This window comes from Trichoderma reesei (genome assembly GCF_000167675.1).
Source record: "Trichoderma reesei QM6a unplaced genomic scaffold TRIREscaffold_14, whole genome shotgun sequence".
In the NCBI taxonomy this organism is placed as follows: domain Eukaryota; kingdom Fungi; phylum Ascomycota; class Sordariomycetes; order Hypocreales; family Hypocreaceae; genus Trichoderma; species Trichoderma reesei.
The window spans coordinates 236,335-256,901 of NW_006711161.1; the positions used below are offsets into that span (position 1 = coordinate 236,335).

The window sequence follows — 20,567 nt, forward strand, 5'->3', positions numbered from 1 at the left end:
ATGACGCGAGCGCGGACTCGATGGCTCTCCGTTGAGCTCGTGCTGGTCTGTTTGTCTTCGCCAATAGAGAGAAAGCTGTGTCGATATGCTTCGCCGGGCTGAACCCATTCGAACGTGGTAACCTTGGGAGAGAGTCGCATCGCGATGTTGAGCCATCCTGCGAGTGCAACAATGTCGTGCAGGACTTGATAGGATGATGGTGACGCGACTTCTCCCCCGACGGCTGCGGAAAGAGGTGTCAAGAGTCCCGTGATTTGAGCGGTGATGTTGTCTACGCGTTTCCAGAAGAGAGGAGGCGTGCCACCTGTTGCTTCGAGATAGACTCTGTTGGTGTCTGCGCGAAGGGCTGTGCGTCTGAAGCCTGTAAGTTTTTGGTGCACCAATTGTTAGCAAATTGTTCACGGACAGAAGGATCTCGGAACGAACTGGGCATTCCCCAGTTGACGACATTGCTCACCTTCAACGCTGATCATGGAACTGTCCTCCATCCGCAGCACCTCCGCCTGCTCCTCCCCAGCCCCAAACAAGAGATCCGAAAAGACGTGCTTCTCAAGAAGCATCATCACCACGCCCGTCAGAAGAGCACATCGATACGATCGCGACCTAAGCAGCTTCTCCCAGTCCCCGTCAGCGCCCGGTCGAGCGACCATGGTCGCCAGGCTGAGGAACTCTTCAGAGTGCTTCAGCTTCCAGAGAGATCTGCTTGTGCTGGCGACTCTTTTGCCGATGCCGTTCTTGATGAACTCTGTGATTTCGGCATGAAGCATTGCGAATGCCTTCTCATGACTTTCGTCGGAGATGCTTTCTAGGAGCGAGGAGAAGGGGAGTCTGCGCTGGGTAGGGGGACTGGCTTTGAGTTGGCAAGACATCTTTGCACAGAGACTGCTGTTCTGTCGTTTGGATCTTTCGCTGGACAGCATCACGGATCGATATCTTTTTTTTTTTCTTGGCTCAAATCCAGCTTGAGACTGTACGGCTATGACGAATGAGCAGAGAAAAGGGTGTTTAGATGCAGACGGAGGCTCTTATACATGTGGCCATGCTTGGTGACATGTCAGACTAGCGGTCAATCCTGCATCTTCTTATGTGATACATGCCTAGATTCTGTTGGTAAGTAAGTAGGTTGCTGAGAACAATGACTGCCACAAACAAATGCCTTGACTTGTGAAACAATATACTCTTCTACGACCAAGTGCGCATGTTCATTGTTGTGTAGTCCGTTCAGCGCATTGTTATATGAAAGACTTGTGCACACATTGAACACGGATCATAACGATGGAACATTGAGAGGCATAAAGTCAGCCTTTGAGTTTGAGGCCCTGGTATTAAAAGCAATTCGTCATGAGAACACATGTCTTTAATTTCCAACAAATCTTCAACTGGCCGTTCGCAATGCCATGCCGCTGCTTTCCCCCTTGCTACCGGTGACCGAAAAGCGGCCCTTTGCGCTCCATTGACTCGAAACCTACGAGGTTCACACGTACCATCTTACTTGGTGTCAATCCTTTGAAATATGAAACGGGGAAGAACAAAAAAGAAATCTGATATTGTCTGGTATATAGAGAAAAATTCGGTAATGTTTCTGTAGCTTTGGAAATCAAAAGTGCTCTTTCCAGAAGCGGAACTCGACTTCGCGCGCCGTAGCAGCCTTGCAGGCGGTCTTGATGTCACGAGCTAGAGAGAAAGAGGACGTATTAGCAAGAATATTCTTCAAAAGAAGTATGTTAAAGAGACGCTGAAAGCTTACCTGCAACAGAAGGACCGCAGAAGTAGACACCGACGGTGGTTTTCATGCTTCCCTCCAAACCGCCGAGATATGTCCTGTCCAGAATACCATCACGCATAGTCCTGAACAGGCGGGAGAAGTTGGGTCGGCCAAACTGGGTCCGTGACTTGAGTTCAGTAAGGGGATCCATATCGGCACCGACACTGTTCAGAACAATGTTCTGCGCAGTGTCCATGTCCAGCCTCTGGGTCAGATAGGTGTGGATCTTGAGGAATTCCACGCCAGAGCTGCCAGGAACACGAGCAGCCTCATTGGACTGCTCCTCCAGAGATGACAGAAGCGTCTGGAACCATTCAAAAGAGCCAGTATCCTTGCACACCCAGATAAACTCAACACGGCGAAGACGGGTAGGAGGGTTGGGAGAGTTGCGGAGATGCCAGATGTTCTTCAGGATAGACGCCCAGGGAGTGACGCCGATACCAGTTCCGATGAGGACAGCAATTTCGTTCTCAAAAACGTCTTCGGCCGGAGCTCCATAGGGGCCATCAATACGCAGAGCAGGCATCTGCTGGCCGTTCTGCAGAGCAACTTCGTACATGCCCATAGGGTCGACGCCGTCGTAAAACTTGGCTTGGGCGGCACCAGCACCAAGAGCGTCACCAAGCTGCTTGGTAAAGTCACCAACCTGACGGACGTGAACGGAGACATAGGGGTCAAAGGGGCAAGACGTGATAGTGAAGGGGTGCCACTGGTACTTTGAGATGGACGGCACCTGGAGGAACAACCACTGGCCAGCCTTGTACTTGAAAGAGGGCTTGTTGAACTGGATCTCGACGACGTCGTACGGGTGGCGGATGACACGAGTGATCTTGGTCTCGCGGCGAGCACGAACCTCACGATACAGACGCTCAATCAGGTAGAAGCCTCCTGTGAAGAGCTCCCATCGCCATCCCAGGTAACCAATGCAGTGTGTCCAGAACTGCTCACCTGCGAAAGGCGAGAAGCCATCGGCGGTGTCGCGGACGAAGCAGCCGACGGTGTGGGTGTAGAGCGCGAGGAAGAAGGGGATGAACAGATGATGCGTGTACCAGAAGGTCTCGAAGGATTGCTGACGGATTCGGGCATGAGCAGTGGTATACATGAGCAGCATGCAAAGGAGCATCACGTGGCCGGTGATGCCGCCAGGCTGCGCGTAGTGAATCTGCAGGGCGGTGACGGGGCGGAGCTGCTTCTTCTCGACGTTGTAGAAGTTGACATAGTGGGCGGCCGTGTGGCAGATGGCGAAGAAGAGCATCGAGTAGGCAAGCTGACGATGCATCCACAGGTTCTCATCGAGGGGCAGGAAGCGGATCTTGGGCCGGATCCAGCGCATAATGGTTCGGCAGACGGGCAGCAGGATGAGCATGCAATCGACGCTGAGCACCAGACCGGCGCCTCGAGAGATCCATACTGAATACTTGAGTGTGTTCAGACCCGCCAGCCTTGGATCGACAGCCTGTTTCCACCTGGCGACATGTTAGTATTCGGACTGCATTTCCTATCTCAAGCCGAAGCGGAGCTGTTCGGGACGTGTATGAACTCACCATCCATAGGCAAAGATGCCAAAATGAAATGTCCAAAAGATAAAGTGGAAGAAGAGCTTTTGGGCGGTGAACTGCTTGCGGATCAGTTCACCGTATCCAAGTTGGCCGGCCATCTTGGGTTGGTGGTTTCGGTTTTCGGAATCCCTCCTCTTGATAGTTGAAGCCCTGGAATTAAGATGTCGCCCGCGACAGTGCTGAAATATTAAGACGAAATACCCGTGAGATTACCCGATGCAAGCGATCCTCTGGCTCCGAGACAAGATGTCCTTCTGTTTACTTTTCCAAAATCGCCAAGCCTCAAACTCTTATACGTCGATTTTGGGTCCACCTCGGGTTGTACGTTCAAGGAAGAAGAGTGAGAAACGACGGAGCCAAAATCGGAGTCGCTGGGGAACGAAGGTGGTGATTAAGAAAGTACAATCAAAAAGAGTGACCTGAGCCAGCAGAGGATTGAAGGATAAGGCCCAACGGGACGTCCGTAGAAAAGAAAGGAAGAAGAAAACGGCTGCTAATTTTCGGCCCGCCTGACGACAGCTGAGGGGAGGAGGGAGGAGAAGAAGCCAAGAATCTGGGAGCCAGGCGGTGATAAAAGACGGCGGCTGGTGGCGGAGGGTGGATTGATCCGGACTGAATGGACGGCTCCAGGTTCTTTCCTTGAATGTTCCAAGGTTTCCGAGCCAGGCTGTTCGGATGCAGAGCTTCCCTGTAGCTTGAAACTCAGGGCTACCTGGACCCCCTGTAGCAGCGAAGCGATCCGCCTAACGCTGCAGCGAGGGTTTGCGGGCCGGGAGCCTCCAACGCTGCAGCAAACGCCAGGCCGGGGACGAGCGGCCAGCAGCTGCAGAGATTGGGGGGTGAAAAGAGCCGACAGCGAAGAATCACGGCGCAAAAGTGAGACTGTCGTGCGGATTGTGCGACGGCGAGTGTGAGAGAGCTGGCCGAGGGGCTGCTGTAGCGGCGTTTCGGGCGCTGGTTCAGGGGGGTTCTTTGGGGCGGCGCTCAGGGGAGTGGCTGCTGGGGGCGTGTGTGTTTGAGGGGTCGAGACGAGCCTTTTCTGCTGTTTCGACGGGGCGCCGGGCTGCAATGTTTCGACAGAAGTGCCCGGGCAATCTGACGGAGAGGATGCTCTGGAGATTGCAGATGCCGCAAGAGGCGGAGGAGGTGGAAGAAGCAGGACAGAAAAGGGCAGCCCCGGTGGTACAAGTACCCACGAGTAGGTACTAGGTATTGATGGATCAGGTCAGGATTGTAGTAGGTCGGTCAAAGAAACATGAACACCACAAACGATGCCCGAGCTGTCCATGTACCTGGATTGGACGCTGACTTCACGTCACCTGCAGGCTTTAGTTGCCCGCCATCCAGCTTCCCCCGCTCCTGGGACACTGCGATGCCTCCAGCTGCTGCTGGTTGTCCCATAAATAGCTGGACGAGCCGTCGAGAACATCAGCCATCACATCGAAGCCGCCGCCCATCTGTGTCCTCGCATCTGTCGTGGAGGCCCCGGATGCGCTGTGACTGGTCTGCTGCAGAGCGCCAGGGTCCTGCAAGGCGCGATGCCAGACCCAATGAGGCAACGGGCCCTGGGCTCGGCGCTTAAAACGCCAGATGGCTGGCCAACAAGAGATGGATGGATTCGATTTTGTGTCCCCTGAGCCAAGCTGCACGGTGACGGACTGCTAAAAGGCTCCCGCAACCCCTGTCTCGTCTGTGTGTGCAAGCCTCTGTGCTTGAAGGGAGGTGCCACGAGGCTGGCTGGTCGCTTTCGCAGCACTCGATCTGCTGTCCTGGCCAAACATCAAACAGCGTTTCTGGAGGAATCAGCTGTTGGACGGATGACGGGAGCTGTCAAATCGAACCATGCGTCGATGCTGTAACGGCAGTGCCGCTTTATCAGTCGAGGGGTTTCTCGCCAAGGCCGTCCATCCGAAATAAGCTTGATTTGGTGAAAGGACTCCAGACTTTTTGCTGTTTGACGATATGACACGGGCAGGATCTCGAGGATCGTTGGAGGCTGGCTTCCTCAGTTGGTAGAGAGTATTACAGATCAATCTAGCCGTTCCTTCATCTGCCTGTCAAGATCCTTCCAACAGGCACAGATTCAAAATGTGCCCGCATCTGAATATTTGGTGTGTCCCAGGTTGGCGGCTCCCGGTATCCCGGCCCCCCTGCCCCATCAGGTTCCAACCACGATGCTGGTATTACTGGACATCTTTCATCTGTGTGGTCCAACATACGGTAGTATTAACTATAGCTGGCTACTGACGGCAGCTTCTAGCCGAATTCCGCCTCGTTTCCTATTCTTGCTGTTCGTCTCGCTTTGTTGGAGAGGCCCGTCATTACAAAGACTATGACTACCCAGTAGTAGTAATATTACCTTTCAACTGAAACGAGCAGCAATAGCAACCTCAAACGTTAGCGGTCGTGATAGAAGGACACCCTGCCACTTTCGCGCACGGAACCTGAACGAACAAGTTTTGGGCATGGCTTCGCTTCGGACTTGTCCTCATTGGACCCTGTAGGTTTCTCTGCTGCGGCCCCATCCACCCGAGCGTTTGAGAGCCCCTTTGCTGATACTGTTTTGGTCCCCTGCAAGGCCTGGTCGATAATACCAGAGGCGGCTGTTTGCATTGGCGGACGTAGGTGGTATCGAGACATCTGAAGGAAACATTCATGCTATGATGAAAGAATCGTACGATTTTTGCGTTGACGAAACTCCAATTCTTCACGTGGCGGGATCCAGCAGTTTGGATATAAAATGAGGCCCTTCGCATATTCTTGATGAAATCTGCTTCTCTGTTTTGCGAAACTTGGACCGCCGACCTTCTTTCTGAGTGTCTCGACCGCCAGAATGCTGCGAATTGCTACGACTGCCTGCGCCGACCCAAGAAGCCCTGCTCCTGATTGGAAACCCGAATACGAACTACACAGAGGACGATATAGCGTGTAAGAGAATGGAAGGACGAGAAGCGTCACGTCGTCGTGCGGCACAAAGCAAAACACGGCCCGGTGCTCGTTGAAGTTGATTCGACGTCAATTTGGACAGGCTCCTGCATCACCCTCAAATCTGCAACTGGTCCAACTGCTCCCAACCGGTCCCCCAGCCGGTCCCACAACGCTGATACCGTTCGAGTAGGAACGCCTGTCGATTCGAGGACGATCAGGGCAGCATCGGCGCCGCGTGAAAACGGCTTCCTTTTGGCGACGACGAGCATGCCCGCACATTAGATGGGTTTAGGACAAGCCACTGATGCCCGTCTCTGGCAAGTGCTGTCCCTTCGAAGAGGCGACAAGTGGCGGTTGGTGCTTTTTTTTTTTGGTGCTTCGCCAAGTAGTCTGGCGCTGCTCAGATCCCAACTGCCAATTGCTACCACACGCAGGATCCTGGCCGGATTGCATGGCGGAGTGCAGTCGCACAGCCTGCAAGTTGAAGCAGCGCATGAAAGAATGACGTTCCGTTGCAAGCAAAACGTCGCGTAGAAGCCAATCGCCGTTCGCTGTCCTTTTCCCGTTGTCTCGGCAGTGGCCACTGAGCAGCGCGGCCAACGTAATGAAATGCGATGCTACAGCGCACCTGCCCAGTCCTACACCGTGCTGCCGTGTGGGGTTTGCCCGTGTTTGGACGCGCATGACGTAGTTGTGATAATCCCAAGCCCAGATCGAACGATGGCCATCGTCGCTGCCGTCATCAGGGAATTGGCAAGTTAATTGCGTTGCTATAAGAAAGCTTTGATCTAAACAAATCCTTGAGTATCTACCTAGTAGTAAACATGAACCTCCGTCTTTGATCTCTACCTATATCCAATGTGCACACACGTGGTTTGATCGCCAACTCCAAGCTTCACCATGGCTGGCAGAGAAGATGTCGAGCATACCCGGCACTACGAAGCTCCATACAGCGAACGACACCCGATCCCGACCATCAGCAAGTACAAGGAGGAGAGGGAGGAGAGACAGCAGAATGCGTTAGAGGGTGATGCAGATGGCATCGATCAACAGCCACCTCAGAGTCAACCCGGGGACGATCGAAGCCAGTATGAGGAAGGCGAAGCGGAAGCTTCTCAGTCAGAAAGCGACGACCCTATCCATGACACCTCGGAAGTCGACCCCGAAGCACTCAATCCACAGAAACTGAAGAAGAAGAAATCCCAGAAAGAGAGGGCTGAGCGTGAGGTGACTGATCCGGTAACTCATCTGCCGATCAAGATTCACGACTTCACAGACAGCGCCCTCAAAGAATTAGACGTCAACGAGGATCCCTTTGAACAGTCAAAGAAGACCTCGGGATTCGAAGAAAAAGACAAGTCCGAGGGTGAACTCCGCAAAGAACAAGGCCATTCACAAGAGAAGCATCATGCGTTGATGAATCAGTTCCCGCCGCCCGATCTCGATTTCTTGCGCCAGGAGGTCTGTCGCGCAAGCAACCGCGGGTTTGTCATTTCGCTGGCTGGCGCCTGCGGCATCTTTGTGGTGATCTGCATGATTCGCGAGGTAATGCTTATAGATGCCCATCAAGATCAAGGATGGAAGACTGCCGCTCAGAGGACCCTGCCATGGCTTGCTCTGGTCGCTGTGGGCGCAGGCGCATTCTGTGCCTTGATCCTCGGCGTAAGAGACTGGACAGCGAAGAAAGTCGACGACGCCATTCAGGACGAGATCTGGCGCTCGCAACGTCGGCAGATGGAGAAGCAGGCCAAAAAACACGAGAGAGAGACGACCTTGTGGCTCAATTCCCTGCTCAGCTCTGTGTGGCCGCTCATCAATCCCGACCTTTTCGCCAGTCTGGCAGATATGCTGGAGGATGTCATGCAGGCTTCCTTACCCAAAATGGTACGCATGGTCAGCGTTGAGGATATCGGACAGGGCAGCGAGTCGATGCGCATCCTCGGAATTCGATGGCTGCCCACCGGAGCGGCTGCACAGGCCGTCGGCGAGGACGGGAAGGTCATGTCCGACAAAGACCAAAAGGAACGCAGCAATACAAGCCTTGGGGGTGAAGATGCGGACAGTGAAAGCGACCAGTCAATTTCGCGGGGTATGGAGGCGGAGGAAGGTGACTTCATCAACCTGGAGGTTGCTTTTGCCTACAGGACGCGATCGACCAGCAAGTCCTTCAAGGAGCGAAGCAAAGACATGCACCTATACCTGGCCTTTTATCTTCCCGGAAACATCAAGGTTCCCGTCTGGGTCGATTTGCAGGGCGCAGTTGGTACCGTGAGGTTGCGTCTTCAGTTGACCCCCGACCCTCCCTTTTTCGATCTGTGCACCCTGACACTCCTCGGCCAGCCAAAAGTCGACTTGAGCTGTGTCCCTCTGAGCAAGCATGGACTGAACATCATGGATGTGCCGTTCATTAGCAACTTCGTGCAGTCAGCCGTCGATGCGGCAATGGCGCAGTATGTCGCACCCAAGAGCCTGACGCTGAATCTCAAGGAATTGCTCGCCGGCGATGACTTCAAGAAGGACACATACGCAAAGGGTGTCATCATGGTCCATATCAAGCGTGGGTACGATTTCAAGATGGGAGATTCAGGCATGCTCCTTCTCAAAGATTCCGGATCAGACCCTTACGTGTCTGTCGGATGGGCGAAATTCGGCAAGGTGCTTTGGAGCACTCGCATCCTGAAGGCCGAGATGGAGCCATATTGGGACGAGACGTGCTTCATGTTGGTGACGCCCGAGGAGCTCAACATTGACGAAAAACTGCGTATCCAGCTTTGGGACTCTGACCGCTTCACGGCGGATGACGACCTCGGGCGGATTGAGGTGGATCTCAAAGAGTTGATGCAGAGGGAAGAGTCCAACGGGCGCATGTGGCCGCGTACAGATGGCTTCCGAGCTCTCAAATCTGGCGAAGACATGCCCGGCAAGCTCGAATGGAGCGTTGGCTATTTCTCCAAAGCAAGGATCCAGCAATGTCAATTCGAGAAGCAGACTCATGACCCGGGGATTAGATCAATGGAGCAGCTCGAAGAAAAGGTCGGCAAGAGCTGCGACCGGAAGCTTCGAGAAGCCATGCTGAAGGAAAAGTCGGCCGATCACGACAATGGAGAGCTTGAGCAGCTGAAGATGCAGGAGATGAAGTCCGAACAAGACGCCATGATCATTTCGGCACCGCCACCAGACGGATTCCCCAGCGGTATCTTTAGCTTACAGATTCACAACATCACCGGGCTCGAAGTTCAGCAGTTGAGTAAGAACCAAAACGACAAGGATGGAGATGCGAGCGACGAGGAGACTGGAGAGGGCCTGCCGAGCGCCTACTGCACCGTAATTATCAATCATAAGAAGACGTACAGAACGCGAACCAAACCTCAGAACACAAAGCCCTTCTTCAATGCAAACTGCGAGCGCTTCATCCGAGACTGGAAGTCCTGCGAAGTCTACGTCGCCGTGAGGGATGCCAGGCTGCACGAGGATGACCCGTTGCTGGGCATCGTCCACCTGCCCCTGCGCGAAGTGTTCAAGAATCGTTCGCAGCGGAATGGATTCTGGCCCATCTCTGGAGGCATCGGTTATGGAAAGATTCGACTGTCCATGGTTTGGCGCAGCGTCCAGCTTCAGGCCCCCACCAGCCTCCTTGGCTGGCAGTACGGCACGGTCAACGTGCAGCCCGTCGTGACGAGTCCAGACTGCCCAGAAGATTTGCGACATGCCAAACTCAAGCTGAAGACTGACATTAGTTCCGCCAAAATGTATTCTCGCGGATCCGGCGAGGCGACATGGGCTTCGAGCAGAGAGCGGTCTCTCAATCTTGCCGTGCAGACGAGATATGCCAGCTGCTTGTCCATTGCTTTCAAAGATAAGAAGGTCTTGGGCAAGGAGGTGGTTGCTTTTAGCGTCTTCTGGCTGAAAGACATTCCGGACGGAGAAGAAACGACACTGGAGCTGCCAATCTGGAAGGGCGACTACAACAGAGCTACATCGTGCTGTTTGGACGAATGTGGTGAAAGGATTGGGACGTTGAAACTCAAAGTCACGTTTTGGCCAGGAATGGTGAGTTGATAGCACCCTGACTACCCTGTACAACGCATGATCTTCGGGGGGAGAGGGAAAAAAAGAGATGAGAACTCGACTGACATGCCTTCACAGGGCGCCGCGCATTCCCAATGGGCCAACAGTAGTGAGCAACTCCGGGAGGTTGTTGAAGTCATCGATGCTGCCAGAGACGCTCTTGGAGACGAAGAGATGGAAAAGGCCGCAGGAATCGTAGACGAGGAAATCTCGAGCGACAGCGATAGCTCAGATGAGCACGAGTATGTCCCAGATGGCAGCCCCGAGCACAAGCAGGGTCCCATCGACCAAGTACGAGACTATAAACGGAGAGACAAAGCCCTGCACAGACAGCACCGGGGGCTTATGCAGTGGAAGGTAAGACATTTCTCACAGCAGATGAACAAGAGACACGCTTCCTTGGATAAATGAAAGCTAACCTTCGGTGTAGGCGCCTCGAACGGCTAAATGGATGAAGCATCAGGTGGACAAGGTGGAAAATAGTGTTAGCGGCATGCTCGACCACAAGAGCAAGGAAGCTGGAGTCGAAACCGAAGTATAATAATTCATTGCAACTCAAGCAAAGGAGCGGATATCATGTATTGTCAAGCAAACGACGACGACTGTCTAATGATGTAATGACGGTGGCTACCTAAGTCTAAGTATACTTTGGAATAATGATAACTCCCCTAAAAGAAATTCGCCCCAAGAGGTTTCCCATGAAGAAAGAGACGCACGCGTGAGGTCAAAAGATATGTGAAGCGTAGATGGAGATACAGACGCAATGGCATAACAGCAATTTGGGAATATTGATCGCAGCCGTCACAGCAGATTCCACTGCAAAGCAAGGTCTTGTGATGTTATCAAAACAGTTGCCCTTGACCCCGGTTAGTCATTTCTCACAGGCGAGTCCCCAGGCTGGTCGGTCTCCGAGGCTTCGTCAGATGGTGCGGGAGTGGCTTTGGTCTTACGGGTCCTCTTCGGTCGCACCTCGACTGCCTCGGGCTGCGGCGTTGCCTCGTCGTCTTCAGGGTCGTCGCGGTAGCGCTCATGGTCGTCTTCCGCCAGCAACGGGGCGAGCAAAGGCGCGTCGTCACTACGGCGCCAAGGGAATCTTAGACCCAAGTTCAAACTCTTAATGCTTTGGAACCAGGGGATCTCGGGCAGTGACGTGGGCCGCAGGTGGTGCTCGCAGTTGGGGCAACTTGGAGGAAGGATCTGCCAGGCAACCCACTGTAAGAGGCCGTGAATAGCGAGCCCTTGGTAGACGGCCAGGGCGGCGGCGAGGAGGTGGCAGAAGCTGCGTGGCGCACGTTAATTACAGAATCTTCAGCCCACGGGTATTACTATGCAAGGAGTCGCATGCAAGGATCTTGCAGCAGGGCCCACGCATTCCATCTTCTTCAGAGGAGCGTGGGGGGGCAGCAGCAGCAAACATGTACATACAAGCTCGTCAAGATAGGCAGCGTAGCATAAGCAGCCAGCATACTAAGCGAAGCAGAGCGGCCGTGATGGGTCCAGGTGAAGACGAGGACGACCATGAGGGCAGTCGCAAGAATGGCATCGTGGACGAAAACGGTGATGGGATGCGTGAGAAAGGCGCGGACGGAAAAGCTGCTGCGGCCGGCGGAGTCGATGGACTCGACGTCTGGCTCGGCGCTTTGGCCGCTGGCGGTGGAGCGGAGGAGCGCGATCGAGGTGGCGACAGAGACGGCTTGGGGCACCAGGCCAACAGCCGGCACGGCCTTGTGCGACAGGACGCCGTGGGCGACGCTCAGGGCAAAGGACGGAACGAAGGACGCGACAGCGACGATGCGCAGCGGACGGACAGCCGCGGCGACGGCTGGCGATGATTCTTCCATGGCGGGCGGCGGCGGTGAATCGAAGCCGAGCTGGACGCGTGACTGAGGCCGCGAACGCAGGTGGCAGCGTGTATATAGGACGCTGAAGTAGAGATGCAAGCAAGGCCAGCCAGCCGAGGAGTTTGTCGATTGTCAGTCGCTGGCGTCAGTCCTGTCAAGTTCTCGTGCCTTGACTGGATTTCTTTGGGCGCACAAGGGTGATATTACCGGTGGCTGTCAGGAGGAGCTGCAGCTGGCGGAGAACAAGCACAGACAGGTACTGGTAGTAGTACCAGACCTTAGGCGCGGCAGGCGCTGCCCCTCACTGTGACCCCTGTCCTGAATGTACAAACTCAGTTAGTGGCTGGCCGGTAGCGGGAGCTTGTACCTGCGCGACAGGAGCTTGGCTGACTAGGGGAGTGGGGGTGGTGACACCGATTGCGAGCTTGATTCAACGACATGTCGCTGCTTTGGACGTCACGATTGGACGGCATCGCAGAAAACACTGCAAAATATTGCGGCATATATCACGCAAAAATGAAAAATAAAAAGTGCATGCCCATGGGAATATAGGTAAGTAGCTTGCATCGATTTCAATTCCTATTTGACTATGCTGTGGTGGTGCTAAGTGGTCCAGGGTGTCGTGGTTGAGGACCAAAACACCAAGCCTCGACGGGAGCCGTATCATCGCGATCCCACACAAAACTTCACCACCACCCACGAACGCGTGACGCGAAAACGCCGCCTGGCCGTCGATTTCGAATAATATTGTTGTGGCCGCTTCACTTTCAGGGCTGGCACCTGTCAACAGGGCCCCAAAGTGAGAAGAAAGTGAGGCCATGCCCTGCTTTTGCCCTATCGGCTTGCCAGCTGGCGAACACTCCCGCCCACGAAAACAATGTGAAAAATCTCAGAACGCGCTCAATTGGTCAGAAAGAAGCGAGGTCATGTGCGCACGGTTGCCTAGCAAGAAAAAAATAAAGTCCCCCGCCCCCCCAGCTCTTCTTTTCCCTCTCTTCTCTCTCTTTCTCCAGTTTCCATCATCATCACCACCATCATCATCATCATCAACAAAGCACCAACGCACACACCAACGAACGACCTCACCCCTGACAGACAAGATGCAGTTCTCAACCATCTTTACCCTCGTTCCCTATCCCAAGCATGCCACCCTTGGTGATATCTCTCTCTTCCTGCCCCTATGGGCCTTTCTTTTTCTCGTGTGGGTGCTTGAGAAAGTGGCCATTGCCCTATGGCCCACGGTCTTCGCCTACCTGTCCTTTGTCGCAGCATTTGCCCCGGATAAGAACCTTGCTGTCGCCGTCGTGTCTTGGCTTTCGCTGCTTCGGTACTGGAAGCCCTGGGCGTCGGCGACCGCTGACCTACGTCGTGAAGTCGATCTCGCGATTGACTGCACATTTCTCGCGTGGTTCCTGGTCGGCTCGCCCTTCATTGTCTTGACAATCTGGGCAGGCCAGAAGGAGGTTCTTCGTCTTGTCGCCAACGCCATCATCCGCCGAATCCATGCCGCCATGGAGTTCGAATTCGACCTTACGGATTATGTCGTCAGATGCTACTCGCCCATGGAGCCCGGCTCAATGGGTGATCGAGTTTACCGCCGACTCTTTCCCGACTTCGACTGGCACCGCGATGAGTATTTGAAGTACCATTGCCGCCAGAGTCCTCAGGATTGGCCATCGCAGCCCGCCCCTCCTTCGACGTACCCTCGTGTGGTAACCCCTCATGTCTCTTCGGAACATGACCCAGCCGAGAACCGCCGAACCAGAGATTGGGCTCGACAGAAGCTCGCCGACATTCGGGCAGCGAAGATCGCTGCTGCGCAGCCGAACGATCAGAACACGACACCATTCGACAGCGAACCAGTGCCTCAGTCAAGGGAGGCTGCCGCCTCCGCGGTCCAGTCCTCTGCTTGGCCCACTGTTCCCGATTCGGATCCCGTCGCCGACGACGCCACGACTGCCAGCAAATTCACGGAGACCGAGGAACCTGCGGACCAGAAGGAGTCCAAGGGTGAAGGTCTGGTCGGAGCCGGCCCCAAGGCATCAGAGCCCGAGGTCTCACTTGAGGCGGAAGGCAATGGCTTGCTGGAAGGTGCCGAAGACAGCAAAGCCCAGGAACCCGAGACCTCGCGAGGGGAGGACGGTGAAAGCTTGGCCCAGGAACCCAAGTCTTCTGCGGAAGAGGAGGGTGAAAGCCCGCTGTACATTTCTAGCCCGGAGGCCCAGGAACCCGAGACCTCTCGCGAGGAGGACGGTGAAAGCTCTCCCGCCGAGGAACCCAAGTCTTCACCTGAAGAGGAGGGTGAAGGCCCGCTACGCACGGACAGCCACGCCCAGGAACCCGAATTCGTTTTCGAGAAGGAGGGAGACGGCTTCAGGGCCGAGGAACCGGAGACCTCGTATGAGGAGGAAGGTGAAGGACCCGCCGAGGAACCGGAATTCTCTCACGAGGAGGAAGGTGAAGGCCCAGCTCAGGAACCCGAGTTCTCACCAGAGGAGGAGGGTGAAAGCTCGCTGTTCGTGCACGACCCTGCCAACGACCCCGAGGCCTCATTTGAGGTGGAAGGCGAGGCCACGTCACTCGCCAAGGTACCCCAAGCAGCTCAGGAACCGGAAGCCTCATCTGGGGTGGAAGGAGACGGCATGCTCATGGTCATCGACACAGACCGCGCCGAGGAACCCGAGGCCTCATCTGAGGTGGAAGGTGAAGGTGACGGCATGCTGATGATCATCGACTCAGCTCCCACGGAGGACGAGGCCTCACCTGAGGTGGACTCCGACGTCGAGATGACTGACGTCGACTTCATGGTACCGCGGCCCGAATCCCCATCTGGCAACCCCGTCTCACCGGCACTCATCCTGCCATTGGAAGTCGTGGCCCCACGGTCGCCTGCTGGTCAGGTGCCTGGGTTCCATGACGAAACCCGCGGATGTATGCGCTTGTCGCCTGTTGTCGAGGGCGCCCAGATTCTTGTCGAGGCCCAGTAGGACGGGATCGACTTGGATATGGGCCTCTCATCAGACGCTGACTTGCTGCCGTGCCTGGAGAGCGAGTACGCCAGCATGGATCCCGACCTTCTCGATCGCGAGATCGACAACCTTCTCGCCGACACCGACGGAATGGAGCTCAGCTTTGTGGACGACGGCGATTTCGAGGCGTACGCGTCGTTCCTCAGCTCCGTTCCCGACGATGTCGTTGTTTCGTTCCCCGGCGCCAACGTCTACGACGACGACGAAGTGATGGAGGACGTGGCTTTTGCCCGGCCTACACCTTTCGACTCGTTTGACGACTCAGTCACCATCCAGGAGTCGCCAATCTCGGATTTCTTCGGTCTGGGCATCCTTCGGGATTCTGGCCTGGACGAGGAAATGGCCTCCTTGGACCTGAGCGGCGCCGCGGCCGACCCCGAGGTAGAGTTCCTGACCGCAGCTATTGCTCGGTTGACTCTCACCTCCCAGGTCGGCGACGATATCACCATGGAGCAGCAGCTCCCCCAGGAAGATGTCGCAATGGTGGTGCTCCAAGGGCCAATTCCCCCTGCCAGTGTCGTCGTAGACATGGCAGAGCCCGAGGAGCCGGCCCAGCCTGTCCCCGTCGTGGACATGGCAGAGCCCGAGGAGCCAGTTCCTCCCACCGGCAACCCGACGGAACTCAACGGGCCAATTTTCCCCGCGGTCGAGGTGATCCCCGTCACCGAGACCGCGCTCCCCGAAGAGCCAACCCCCGACGTCGGCGACATTGTTCCGGATGCTGCTCCGGACTCCCCCCAGAGCGCCTCGCCCCCGCGATGGCCCTCTGCCGGACAAGGTGAAGAGGATTGGAGAGAGCAGGGCGCGTGGTCCGACGACGATTTGCACCAGCAGGTCCCGTCGAGGCCATTCACGCCTCCTCGTCGCGAAGCGGAGATCCGGCCAGGCATTTCCCCCGGATCGTCCCTGGAGGAGGAGATGATTTGCGCTCTGCTCGGAATAGCACCCGGCAATCTTTCACGGTCGCCATCGCCTGCCTCCGACAACGAGGACGCTCCCCTGTGGGCGTTCCCGCCAGGCATGGCCGACATCCCCGGTGGTGCTACTTCCACCAATCTATCGTTGAACGATCTCTTCGATCTCCGCCAGCAGATCGAACCCACTCCGCTGTGGGCATTCCCGCCAGAGATGGCAGAAGCTGGCGCCACCAACAGGTCCCTCAACGACCTATTCCGGACGACGAGCGAGGGCAATCCTACCACCGAAGGCGCCGCTGACGAACCTTCAACGGAGGAGCAAGCCCCAGCCGTCCCTGTTGTGCCCGGACCGGATCCAGTCGCAGTCGCAGAGGCGCAAGAGCCAACTCCAGAGGACCAGCCCCAGGCGGGCAGTTCTGAGTCCCCCGACGACGACAAGGCCACCCTGGCCCCTGGAGAGGAGGTTGCTGAAGAGCAGCCACCCGCGACAGAGACTCCGGCTCCAGCCAACATTCCGGAGATCGTTGTGACCCCCGAGCCAAGCAGAGTGGTTCAGGTTGACGTCGCGCCTATCAAGATAGGGGGGCTTTTCTTCCCCGGCGGGAACACCATCCTGCCCGCGACTCCCGCTCCCGTGACCCCGTTGCCAGTCAAGAAAGGTCCCGACCCGGAGGCTGTGAAAGCAGCCCTGGCGAAGGACCTTCGCAACATCATGAGGAGGCGACAACAACCTGCTTCCATTTTTCACGCGAAGCGCCCGGAGAAGTCTTCGGCTCAGATTCGCTCGCCGGCGGCCGCGGAGAGAGATGCTCAGCTTCGATCTCCGCAGTCCCTCCTATCCCTCGCGGGTGCTGGAGCGGATGCCAATGGCGGAGCGGATGCCGTTGACGAGGCACCGGCCACCGTGACGATCGCATCGCCTGCCGTTATGAAGGCGATCCGAGAGAGTGAGGCTCGGCGGGGAGTCCGGCATTTGGGCAATGCGGACGAGCGATGAGGGATGAGCGTGGTGGCTCATATCCTGTGCTCCTTTCCCCCCCCTTTTTTTTTGTTTCTTTTCCGAACGATTAAATTTTAATTTTTAATATTAATTTTTAATGTTCGATGAACGATGATGATACGATGATGATACGGCAATTACGAGCTCTACGACTGCTTTTTTCTTTTTCTTTTCTTGTTCCCTTTCGCTTGTTGGAGTTCCGGTTCTCTTTGGTTATCCGACAAATTTCGAACATCTTGGTTACTGCGCAGGTCGAATCACTCCTATTCTTACTTCTTGGAGCTGAGCGCAGATCGTGTCTGAACATTCTTCATTTTGGACACACGACGAGATTCGAAGAGCGACTGGGAAAGAAAAGCAGCCGAGCTTGGGCTCTCTCGATATGGTTTTTGGGGCACACGAGCAAAAAGATGTCTTCTGTCAGAGACTTGGAACGCGGATACGACTTCACTCATTCAGTCGTCCGCTGACCGTTTTGCTTATTCTTGGCCCTGTGTTGGATACATATTGTGAGGATGTGTATTCGACGTGGCACTTTCGTTTATGGCCATTGAGAGAGCCTCATATTGCTATTTTTTTTTTTTTTTGGACAAGCGACTTTGGCGACGACATACATCTCTACGACTCTCTTCTTGTTCGAGTCTCTTTTTGTTGTTGCAATCGCTTTGTCCATGTGTCAACACCATGACACAATGTGATGGAAACCACATTTCTTTTTGTTTCTTGGGAAGGGCGCGGCTATACAGACTTGGGCAGCACAGATGATACTTCATGATACAGCAATCATCAGTCGCCAGCCGCCTTTCCCGGGAAAGTCCGAAAATGTCGACAACAGTCTACACCAGTTTGGCATTTTGGACACACCAAATTTCGGGGATCATTGCGACAAGTCGGAGGAGCGACGCGAAGAATCAATCTTCAGTCTTACTATGTTTCGCGCTCGCACACTCCGGCTTGCAATGATGCCGAGCCACGTCAACACTCTATACACTTTACGACGTGTGCTCGGCAAAACACATTCAGTCAGCATCGCGGACGGGGGAGCAGAGCCAAAATCAACCAACAAACTACTTTCGAGATGGAATTCACGCCGACTTCAGCTTTGCTCTGCTTCCTTGTCTGCGCCTTTGTTGTTGTCGATTCGAACAATACAACCTAGAATTCGACAACGACACACGTCTTGGGGGCAGGATATGGGAGGGTCATTGGGTTCGGTCAACATCTGGTTCGGTCACGATTCGGTCACACGGCAAGAACTGCTATCAGCACAGCAGCTTCTTCACATACACAAACAGCTACTCCCTTGGGAGTAACTTCACAAACAAACAACTACCTAGATACTCCTCTTGGAGTACACCCACAAACAAACAAACCACAACACGACATGGAGGACTTCACCAAACAAACAACTACCACTTTCAACACGGTCCTCCATCTCACCACCGGCAACTTCATCAGAAGCTGCCCACAACAAGCAACCTCCAGCTGGATATCATTCCAGCTGGACCTTCAAACAAACAGCCACCGCGGATGGAGCACCACTCCATACGGAGTGCTCCCTTCCAGCCGAGTACTTCTCCAAATACAGTACTCCTTCAACAACAGACACCAGACCACATCAGACCAGACCAGACCAGACCAGACTCAACCAGATCACATGGCAGTTGCACGGACGCAAGTTTACGCAGCTGTGATCCGACCACCATCTTGCTCCCGGGATACCGGGACATTGGAATCGAGCGCATGATAGCGAACGGGGAAACACAAATCATATTTTGATCGCTGGCTACGCCAGATTCCAATGTCCCAGTGTGTCGAGGGCCAAACCAACAACCATCTTTCACGCCCTTGACGCACAACTTTGGGGAAAACACATCTGTCGAAGAGCATCACAATCAGTTTACCATTCTGCTCTTTGACACAACACAATGGGGAACTTGGGAGAGATCAGAGACTTCATCAATCATCAATTGCCAACCTCTATCTGATCCTCCCACACACTGGGAATCATCGCGCACTCAAACACCACATACATCAATCTTGATTGACCTGCGCGATGATTCTCAATCGTGTGTCGAAGCCAATCATCATGGCACGACGCACACAAATCGGGGACTTGCCAGGAATGCGAGAGCCACTCAATCATTATACTCTCTCCATTTCTCGGCGCAAACATTACACTCAAAGCTGCTAGAGACTAGAGGACACCGACATCTATATTCATCATGGTCAACTCCTCTTGGTCTCTCAGCGCAACTCGGAGATATCGCGACAACGGGCACCGCGCGGCGACAAGGCTCAAGCACTTCACGTCGCTGCGCATACGATCCATCTATGCCAAGTTTATTGCGATCCATTTTGCCCAGCGATATCTCCGAGCCTCATGCACTCAAATCATGAACACTCTGGCGAACCTTTGAAAAGCGATCAAATCCAAATTCTCATTGCCTTTCCCGGATTCGCGCGGTGGTGGACATCGACCTCAAACTCGAACCGCTCCTCAATGGAGACAACTCATTATCACGATCCAACTCTCAATCAAGGATCATCGTCTTCACCATTGAGTTGAGCGGAACCAATCTCTCATAGTGGTCCGATGTCCACCACCACAACCTCCAGCAAAGAACCCAAACACACTTCGCTGGAGCCCAAACACCAAGGCGAAACCAAACACGACGCCTTGCGACTTGGAAAACACTCAGCCGTGGCTGCCCTCCGTCAGGACCGGCACCAAACGGGAGAGACACGAATCTCTCGAATTGGTAACAAGTCACGGCTGCCTCTTGGATGAACACCCACCGATCAAGGAACTTCACAAACACACACTCTCAAGGAAATTCACAAAAACAATCGAGGTGGGGGGGTCACATGCCGCAGCTCGCCCTCCGAAAGGACTGGCCCCAAACGTGAGGCAGACGAATCTCGCGAATTGGGAGCAGGCTGTCGGCGACCCCCCCTTCCAAACCTTTTGAAACAAATCATCATCCAAGAACATGGGAAACACAAAACAGTGTCTGGCTGCCCTCCTTTGTGGATCAACATATTCACATTGGACTGGCCCCAAACGGGAGGTAGATGAATCTCTCGAATTGGGAGCAGGCCATGACACGACCCATGGAAAACACCAAGTCGCTGAGCATTGCACAAAACGGCATATCCAACAACAAGCATGCTCATTCCCAAAGAGAGAGGAAACGTACAGCAGGCAGGCCCAACGATTGACTACGAACGAATACATACTCTACAGAATTGGATATGGCCTGTCTGACTTGCTACTACTGTTTCTCTCTCGTCCGATTTATGAAGACGCAAAAGAGGATCTTCACTCGGACAAGTCTGCTGGGGATTACATTCAGTCTGATGACAACCATCCCCGGCAGACAAACAACCATGTTCAAACAACCACCTTTGCCGCCTCAAGAATGAAAAGGGCAGCATCAAAAAAGAAGAAGAAGGTGGA

At 54.6% G+C, this 20,567-nt stretch overlaps 2 protein-coding genes across 2 annotated transcripts; one reads left to right on the forward strand and one right to left on the reverse strand.

The window, feature by feature from the left end:
- Positions 1-1,294: 1,294 nt before the first annotated feature.
- Positions 1,295-3,422, reverse strand: TRIREDRAFT_79498 (uncharacterized protein; the record flags this gene model as incomplete). Its single annotated transcript, XM_006966802.1, has 3 exons — positions 1,295-1,674; positions 1,748-3,231; positions 3,310-3,422. 3 exons carry the CDS (start codon positions 3,420-3,422, stop codon positions 1,598-1,600), a joined length of 1,674 nt encoding a protein of 557 aa, XP_006966864.1. The 3' UTR covers positions 1,295-1,597.
- Positions 3,423-7,152: 3,730 nt separating this feature from the next.
- TRIREDRAFT_4626 (uncharacterized protein) lies at positions 7,153-16,668 on the forward strand (the record flags this gene model as incomplete). The annotated part of the gene is made up of 4 exons (XM_006966633.1): positions 7,153-10,302; positions 10,399-10,677; positions 15,209-15,213; positions 16,614-16,668. The coding sequence occupies 4 exons, from the start codon at positions 7,153-7,155 to the stop codon at positions 16,666-16,668; spliced, it is 3,489 nt and encodes a 1,162-aa protein (XP_006966695.1).
- Between the last annotated feature and the right edge of the window lie 3,899 nt (positions 16,669-20,567).